Below are 9,451 nucleotides of genomic sequence, written 5' to 3'. Positions count from 1 at the left end.
GTGCAAAAACAACTATCTGAGGATACCGAGAAATAAAGGCAGGCAGATTGTGGAGAAGCAACCTAGACAGAGGAATGAAGGCAAACTAAAACCAATACCAGACTCAGTCTACAATAAACACTAAAGGAAGTTCCTCATACTGAAGGGAAATGATAACATGAAGGAGAATTGGATCTCTAGGAAGAAAAGAAGAGCAAGAAATGGTAAATATCTAGATAAATATAGAAAAGGTTTTTCCCTGTAAGTCTTTAAAACATATATATATATATATATACTTATAAACAATAAATATAACATTGTCTGGGGAGGGTTTCACTGTATATACATGCAATCCATATGAGAACCGTAAATTAGGTTGGGGGTTATTGGACCCATATGGTTGCCATGCTTCTAGATTTTACATGAAGTGGTACAATTCTTATTTTAAGCAGACTATGAAAAATTAGTTATGTGTAAGACTTCCCTGGCAGTCCAATGAATGGTTAAGACTCTGAGCTTCCACTGCAGGGAACATGGGTTTGATCCCTGGTTGGGGAACTAAGATCCCACATCCTGAATGGCACGACCAAAAAGTTAAAAAAAAAAAAAAAAAAAAGTTATATATATTTTAACTCCTAGAGTAACTTAAGCAAAAACAAAACCCCAAAAAAGTATTAGCCAAAAATCCAAGGGACGAATTAAGATATTCAACTAATATTAAAAATTTTAAAATTCAAATAATCCAAAAGAAGGCAGTAAGGGGAGAACAGAGATATAAAGAAAAAGAAGGACAAACAGAAAACATAAAATGATAGACTTAAATCCCACCATATCAATAATTGTTGTTGTTCAGTCGCTAATTCATGTCTGATTCTGTAACCCCCTGGACTGCAGCATGCCAGGCTTCCCTATCCTTCACAATCTCCCAGAGTTTGCTCAAACTCAAGCGCATTGAGTCAGTGATGCTATCCAACCATCTCATCCTCTGCACATGCGTAGGAAGACTCAATAGTATTAAGATATATATTCTCCCTAAATCCATCTGTAGTTTCAATGCAATCCCAATAAAAATTCCAGCAAAGTTTTTTATAGGGACTGACAAACAGATCCTAAAATGTATGTGTTAATACAAACAACAGAATAATCACAGCAAATTTTTAAAAGATGAAAATTGGATGACTTACTCTATTGGTATCAAGAATTGCTATAAAGCTACAGTAATCAAGACACTTTAATATGGGCAAAAAGATAAGACACAGAACAATGGGACCATGCAGACAATTCAGAAATAGATTAATACATATGGTCAATTTATATATATTTTTATAAAGGTACAACTTAATAAGAGGAAAATCTTTTCAGCAGTATTGGATCAACTGGACATCCACATGGGAAACATTGAACACCAATCCTTATTTCACTATCCACAAAAATTAATTCAAAATGGATGATAGATTCAAGTAAAGAATCAAACTATAAAATTTCTAGAAGAAAACTAAATTTTTGTGAGCTTGGACTAGATATGGTCTTAGAGTCTGTATTCACCAGGGATTGAGGGCCTCCAGAGTAATTGCCATGTTTTCTATAATTAAGTCAGCATGATGAGCAGCTCCCAAGTGTTCAGACTTATTAGAAATACTGGGCTCTGCAGGGCTCCTAAAGCTGCACCATGTTACAGAACAGACTCCTGTGTCTCTCTGTTCTAAAACCTATAGACACACTTTTGTGTAGCCTTTAGGAAAGGGAGCCATTTGTAGACATGATCCCTGTATGTCAGTCAGGTCAAGTTTATTAATCTGTATTAATCCACTTAATCTCAACAGAAGATCATTTTTTGGTTCTCCAAAACCCTTTGAGGTAAATAAGGCAGATTAATGATTACCTCCTACCCATTTTTTCACTTGAGGATGCTAAACCTCAAAAGGAATTTGTGTGCAAGTGGGTGAAGTGGTGATAAGCTGGCTCTGAGGCCACAGCTGTATTCAGAACCAGAATCCCCCACTTCCTAGCTGGGTGCCTGAGGGCAAATTCACTTCTTCCAATTCAATAGGTGAAATAGGGTATCCCCTTGCTTCTAAGGTTATTAATACATGCTTTCATGTGTTTTCTTTTTTATGTGAACTTCTTTTGCATAATTATAATAACTTCATAATTTTGGTTGGGCTGCTTACCTTTTTCTGAATCACTTATGAGTCTGTACCTGTTTTAACAAGGAAACAGATTACTATAATTCCTCATTACTCTTTTTTTTTTCCTCATTACTCTTTAGATTCTGTATCTAGAATCAAAAAAGTACTGTGGGTTAGCAGATTTAAAAAAACTCTCAAAACAGGAGTTTAGAGAAAAAGAATAAATGATTTTAAATATACATAAATATCAAACTGTTCAAACAGGTAAAGTTTGAGAAAACTGGTAAGCAGATGGAAAAACAGGTGCTTTCATATACCACTGACATGAATATAATCAGAGTGATCTTTTTGGAGGGTGGTTTATCAGTATCAGAACTGAAAATGCTAAGGATTTACCCCACTAAATTACTCACAAAAGCATTTTATACATATAGAAAAGTTTGCTGAAGCACTCTTTAAAAACAGCAAATAACCAGAAATAATCTAACCTCAGAAGGCACGAGACTGGTTAATTATGGAACATCTATAAAGTAGATAATTTGTTCAAAATAATGATATGAATTGTGGTGACCTCTTACCTTAAGACATATGACATGAAGGTACATTAGCTAGGGGGAACAGTACAGAACAATGTATACCAGTGTATAAAAGACTAATTTTTAAATGATATATATGCAGATATATGCTGATATGAATATTTACATTTGCTTCTGAAAGAAAACAAGTAACTGCTACCTGCCATGGAGGAGGCTAGGCATTTTCTTTACCATTTGCCATGTCTTACCAAGTGCATGTCTTACTTCTCACATCTAAAAAAAAATATGTATTATGTATTTGGTCGGGTCTTAGTTGTAGCATGTGGGATCTTTCAGTTGTGGCGTGAGGGACCTAGTTTCTCCGCCATGGATTGAACCCAGGCCCCCTGCATTGGAAGCCCAGTCTCGGGCACTGGACCACCAGGGAAGTCCCTTACATTTATTTTTAAGGGCAATAGGGTAGTCATTCCCTTTATAGCTTTTTACAAAATATTGTTTAAAAATTGAATTTTAAAACCCTGAAGTTAAAAAAAATTACTTTCTCCCTTACTCGCCCCCAGAGATTACACAAGGCAACATTTCCCAACAGTTTTTTCAGAGGAAGTACTGCAGCCAAAGGTGAGGAAAGGCTCAGCCCTGCTAACACCTGCCAGGTCTAGCCAGGATGCCTCTCCACCACAGAGCAGGTCAGTGAAGCAGGCCTCCGTCTCCCCTCCCCCCGCCCTTCTGGTACTGATCTATATGGATCACGGTCGGAACAACGAGCAGCGTGGACTAACTTCTTAGTCATTATTGTGGTTTCTATACTGAACTACACTAAGAGGGAAAGTTCTCAACCAGCTTCACTCTCGGGTTGGAAAGGACCATTTACAAAATACAAAGGTGCTTCACAGGTAGTAAGACCTGGCCTAAGGTTCTGTGGTTTTTAAGACCTCCAGTTTTAATAGTTGCTCCTGCTATAGTGTAATGGCACATATATAAGTACAAATCCCCTGTATAGTTCCTAAATCAAGTCCCAATCGTCACTGCTGATCAGGGAAGGGGGCGACTCACTTAATAGATGGTCGGGGTTTTTTTCTTTTTGGCCTGCACCATATGATTTGCAGGATCTTCCCCCTATCAGGGATCATCAAACCCAGGCTCCCTGCAGTGGAAGTATGGAGTCTTAACCACTGGACTGCCAGGGAATTCCCTAGAGATTGTTTCTTGATGTCTCATTATTTATGAAACCCCACACTGAAAAAGGCAAAGTATCTGGAGGCTGGGTTCAATTACACAGTGTTTTTATTTTCATTCAAATATAAGCAAACAGCAAAATTAACACAACATTCAACTCCAGACTGGCTTTCTTTTTTAAACCAAAGAGTGATCAATTTAATAAGCACAGACTTTAGGATTTCTGATAACCTCTTACCCAGCCCTGCTGCTCATCTAGATGGCCAGGCTTTAACAGAAAAGCAACTTCTTCTGTGGAGTTTTTTTCAGTACTGCTCTTTAAAGGAGCCACAGCGGGACAGACACGCAGTAACCAGTCTGAGACGTTGGGGGTTAGTGGACATGCCGGCCCCTGGTTGTTTTGGTGAGACAGAGCCGTGAAAACACATGCCAGTAGGTGCCTTCACACACAATTCTGTGCTCAGGTTCACAAAGGCGGAGGCAATCAATCTCTTTTTTGTTTTCAACCTCCCTTAAAGATTCTTTGAAGCTCTGTTCTAATACTGCAGACCTGGTCTTTTTACCAGAATTTGTTTTCTTCTTAAAGAATCCCCCACCAAAACGGAGTTCAAATTTGATCAAAACATAAACCCCCTAAAATTACACAATACAGGCAGAAGGAAAGAAAAGTCACCCTAAATGTAAATCTGACCACTCAGGGCTTGGGCAGAGAGATGGGGGGAAATCTACATGCATCACTAAACTGAAACACTGTTTGGGAACTCTGGGACGGTGTCCATCTCCTCTACTTCCCAGACAGCTGCTCATAGAGCTTGGGCACATAATCATCCCATTCAGCCTGGTAACATGTGCCGGCCACTGGGGTCCCAAGCTCATACTTTTTGCGGAAAGAGGCCACCTTGAATTTGCCACGGTGGTCTCCAGATCGGTTGCTGAGAATGGGCTCGTCACACTTCAGTGGTCCTTTCTGCTCGTAAACCAGCCAGACGTAGCGGTGCAGGCCTGGAGGGAAAGGCAAGAGGGAAGACATACATATAGCTAAGCGTCTGACATGGAGATGTCACCCATTTTCTGAGAATGCACCAACTTGGCAGGACCCAGACCACCCCATTTATGAGAGGGGGCTAAGTTCACTGTAACTTTATTCACAACAGCCTGGAGGTGAAAGCACTCCAAATGTCCACTGACAAATCAAAAGATAAACAAAATATAGTATATATATGTACAGTGGAATATTATTCAGCCTTAAAAAAAAAAAGGGCAGGAAATCCTGTCCCATGCTACCACATGGATGAATCTTGGAATGGTTCTATCAATACATATGGCATGGCTCTTATATGGAGCTACTGAAACTTTCCTTCAGTATACTGCTGAAATACTGCTGATTAGAGTATAGAAGTTTTCAACCATTTTGGATTCTATGACTCAACAATTCTACTCCTAAGTATTTACCCAAGGAAAATGGAAACATGCCCATAAAAGGACAAGAATGGAAACAGCAAATTTATTCATAATATCCAAACACTAGAAGTACAAGCCAAATGTCCAGGGAATGGCTACACAAACTGTGGTATATTTGCACAAGGGAATACTACTTGGCAATGAAAAGGAAGGAGCTACCAATCTCACAATAACATGGATGAGTCTCACAGACACCACCTTAAGTCCAGAAAACCAGTCACAAATGCATACTGCATGACACCACTTATAAGAATATAAGAACAGCAAGAGTAATCCATAGAGAGAAGAGCCAGAAAATGATTAGCTCTGGGGAAATTTAACTTAAAAGGTCCCTTAAGAACCTGGGGGTGTCAGAAGCATCCTACATCTTATTTCCCATGGTGCTAACATGGATGTATGCACTGGTCAATATTCATTGATTAAACCCTCCCAATCTGTGTGTTTTATTATATGTAAATTATACCTTACTAAACAAATGTGAAAAGGAAAAAGAAGTGAGTCACTGAAGCTCTTTTTGTTAATGAGAACACAGCTGCTACTTGAGAGAACTGCTTTATTCTCATAGGTATACTTTCCATAATTAAACTGCCTGATTTTATAACTGGCTCTAGAGAACTTAAAGAGATGCTTGGGAGAGAGGTCCTTCTTATGAATGCATGAGAGGGCTTTGAGCTTCTGGGCCTACAGATAAAACACCAGGTCCCTCATCAGGGACCTTCTTGTACCTCTTCAGAGTAACTTATGCCTGAACAGTGTGTACAAGATCAAGTGTTCTGCCCCATTCCAGTTCCTTGTTCCAGGAAATGGAAACACCTTTCAAGCACGACATGGTAACAGCGCATCTCCCACCATTAGCCTAGGCAGCACTGGTCCAACTCGGCAAGGTCCAATACACGATTCTCTAAACGAACGTGCATCTAACCAGTACCCATGGTTCTGGCCACCTGACACTACAATGGGTCTGAGTGTCCCTGACAGATAGCTGCTTCAGAGGGGAACTGAGTTGCCTAAAATCTTCACTAGGGTAAGGGCTCTCATAAATATAAGACTCTAAAAGCTAGACTAAGATTTTGTAGCACTTTATATCGATCCTAATATGCACCCAGGCTCCCCTCCCACATCTCCTTCCAAATGCAACCTTTACTGACCTGTGCCCTTGGGAGGCCCAGAGCCCACATAATCAGAGAGAACCGTGCCACTGCCGATGTCGTTGCCCTTCATGTTGACCACCAGGAAATGGTGCCATTCCCTACGTGGAGGAAGAGAGGACCATCAGCATCACAGGAAGTCAGTACACACTCACAGGCAGTCAGCCAACAGAACTTTAATTAGGGACACTAAAGTCTGAATTTCATGTAGTCCTCATGTCACAAAGTATTATTGCTCTTTTAAAAATGTTAAAGTCATTCTCAGCTCATGGGGCTGTACAAAAACAGGCCTGGGTAGATCCAGCTCTCGGCTATTCTAGAATCTTGCTCTAGGGAGCAAAAAGCACGCTCAGGTTTAAGCATGGAAGTGAACACCCCAAATGAAGTCTATTTCTTCCCACATAGCATGTCCAGCAAGGGACTTACACAATACAAGAAGCACTGGGTCACAATGGATGACCCGCTACTCCCCATCTTTCTCCAACTTGCCTGTATTTGGGGTCCTTCCTGCTGGGAGCATCCGGATCTGTCAAGACCAAGGTGTACAATTTACCTGGATCAAGGCCATCCCATGTAATGCTGGTGGGCCGGTTCTTAACCTGTAGGAACGAACAGATTTGGAGCTTAAAAGTCAGAAATGCTGAAGAAACCAGCAATCTTTCTTTGACCTTGGATTCCTCAAAGGTCAAGCACAGAAATTATTAATAAAAGCTCAACTGTACTGACTCTACTAAGAACCCGGAACTGATGTTTAATATACGTTATTTATTTCAGTCCCAACAACACTATGGGGCTAGTATCCTAGCATGTTATTAACAGAAAGAGGTGGGTCAAGATTTCAACGGTTGCTGACTACAACCTTACATTATTTGGAATAACACAATCTCTAGACTGGAGACCACATTATCTGGGGCCTGCTAAAGTGAAATCTGAATTAAATGGATATTTAAAAGGGCAGAGGAAACCAAGATGGACAGACGTGGACAGTGAGTTTGGCAAAGAGAGGCTGCCAGACGGGCACTTTACACACCCAAAACAATAAACTCTGTAAACATCTAAATTAATAAACCGTCTGAGCACTGTTTATTCGCACTGCTGCCCCGAAGCGTCAGGACCAACTACTGGCCACGGTGTCCAGGCACCTAGTTCCTCACTTGCAGCAGCCAGAACCTGGTTAGGCCAAGTCGGGCGGGGGTCAAAGGCCAAACGGTAAAACAAGGCCGTTACCCTCGAGTCTTCCAGCTGCAGAACGCACCTACATTTGGGTGGCTTCCAGCTCCAGACCGTTAAAAACAAAGGAGGAATCACAGGGCCCTGCTGCTCACTGGTTACATAATGCGTCATATGCCCTCGGGTGGGGCTTTTACTCCACATACCGAGGCCTAAAATTCTGGGCCGAGAGCGGACGCTCTGGGGGCGTGAGGGGCCACTGCCCACTACCTCCGGGGGAAGGCCTCCTCCCCGCCCCTGTCCAGCGATCTGGGCCATTTCGAGGCCTCCTCCCCTGCCTGCTCCTCGAAATCCCAGGAGAATGTATCAATTTCTTCCCCAGAGCGAGCCCCGCCCGCCACGTGCCAGGTTCCCGGCGCTGGTTTGGGGGAGGGAGCGGTCGGCAGGCCTGCGGCTTGGGCACCGCGACTCCCTTCCTTTGGTGGATCCGGCGCACTAGAAGCCGGAACGTCCTCCTCACTTCCACTGGGCCGCCAACCCGCCGACCTGAGAGCCTCCCAGCCTCCAGCAGCTGCACCCCTTCCACCCTCGGTACCTGAGTGGGTGTCAGCACTTTCCCCAGTTCGTCGACCTCCGCCCCGCCGTATTTGACCTGCAGCGGGTGCTGCGGCCGCTCATCCACTTCCTGCAGGCTCAAAGGCCCGGACCACTTGCCGAGGTCCACCGGCATCGTGGAGCCGAGCGGGTCAGACAGCAGAGAAAGCGGCTTGTGCACTCGCGCAGGGTAGGAGCACCAACTCACAGCAGTCTGCACACTGTACGGAGGTAGTTCAAGCCACACTGCCGAGGAGTACGTGCGCCTGAGCCACCGCCCCGCCCCATCCCGCTCCTCCAGTCACCGGCGGGGAGTGGCCCCACTCTTCTCTCTGATTGGCCGAGCCCGGTAGCGCGGGTCGTCGGGCACTCCCGGGTCAATGCACCAGGCTTGGCCTTTCTTTTTGCAGAGGGAGCTCTTGCTACTCGTTGCTGGAGGAGTTCCCAAGAGTTATGACTGAGCTTGCAAGACTGTTGTTTCAAGAATTGCAATTGAACTACTTTCGATTTTTTTTTAAAGCTTTTTGCCTTTTTCTTTGTTCAACCTTAAAATTGCAGAAATGGTAAGGCCTTGCTTTCCTGTCGCACTTCTTAAAGCAACCCACATTGCCCCTCCTCGTTGTACTTTCGCGCATGCTCACTAGCTTCGGTAACGGCCTGGAGAGGGTCCTGGGGGGAGCTTGTCAGCGCTGTTCTCAATCGGAAAGAATGTTTGCACATAGCGTTTGATTCTCCCATCCCCACTTGCGTCTGCCTGCAATGCGGGAGAACCGGGTTTGATCCCTGGGTCGAGAAGATACCCTGGAGAAGGAAATGGCAACCCGTTCCAGGACTCTTGCCTGGAAAATTCCATGGACGGAGGAGCCTGGTAGGCTTCAGTCCATGGGGTCGCAAAGAGTCAGACACGACTAAGCGACTTCACTTTCTGTCGGCGCTTTTCTCAACCGGCAAAAATATTTGCACATAGCGTTTGATTCTTCTATCCGGACTTGGTCTTGCCAAGATTGGGGGGGAATTATTGTTGTTGTTGTTGTTGTTTTTGAGAAGTGATTTTTTAACTTGTGAAACAAAGAATGTTGCTCACCATCTAATTTTTTTTTTCTTTAATTAATTTTTATTGGAGTATAGTTGCTACCATCCAGTTTTAAAAGAATGAAGTCAGCCACTGCAGTCCCCGGCCTACAATATAAAATACCCTGAAAGGTATTCAGGACAGAACGAGGCACTTTGTGCTTTGGGGGAAAAAAGGCAAAACCAT

At 43.2% G+C, this 9,451-nt stretch overlaps 1 protein-coding gene across 1 annotated transcript; it reads right to left on the bottom strand.

Moving 5' to 3' along the window:
- Nucleotides 1-3,906: 3,906 nt before the first annotated feature.
- PEBP1 (phosphatidylethanolamine binding protein 1) lies at nt 3,907-8,474 on the bottom strand. Its single transcript, XM_061141879.1, has 4 exons — nt 8,195-8,474; nt 6,919-7,028; nt 6,430-6,530; nt 3,907-4,822 (listed from the first exon to the last, which is right to left on the bottom strand). Exons 1-4 carry the CDS (start codon nt 8,327-8,329, stop codon nt 4,605-4,607), a joined length of 564 nt encoding a protein of 187 aa, XP_060997862.1. The 5' UTR covers nt 8,330-8,474; the 3' UTR covers nt 3,907-4,604.
- Between the last annotated feature and the right edge of the window lie 977 nt (nt 8,475-9,451).

Source organism: Dama dama, chromosome 5 (assembly GCF_033118175.1).
Source record: "Dama dama isolate Ldn47 chromosome 5, ASM3311817v1, whole genome shotgun sequence".
Taxonomy (NCBI): Eukaryota; Metazoa; Chordata; class Mammalia; order Artiodactyla; family Cervidae; genus Dama; species Dama dama.
Note: the sequence above shows the minus strand (reverse complement) of the source record. Positions and strands in the feature narration are given on the sequence as shown.

Excerpts from the sequence above, each read along its gene's own strand:
- PEBP1 (XM_061141879.1), bottom strand. The coding sequence starts at position 8,329 with ATGCCGGTGGACCTCGGCAAGTGGTCCGGGCCTTTGAGCCTGCAGGAA. Across the intron at positions 7,029-8,194 it reads AAGTGCTGACACCCACTCAG|GTTAAGAACCGGCCCACCAG; the intron begins GTACCGAGGGTG and ends TCGTTCCTACAG. Across the intron at positions 6,531-6,918 it reads AGGAAGGACCCCAAATACAG|GGAATGGCACCATTTCCTGG; the intron begins GCAAGTTGGAGA and ends TCCTCCACGTAG.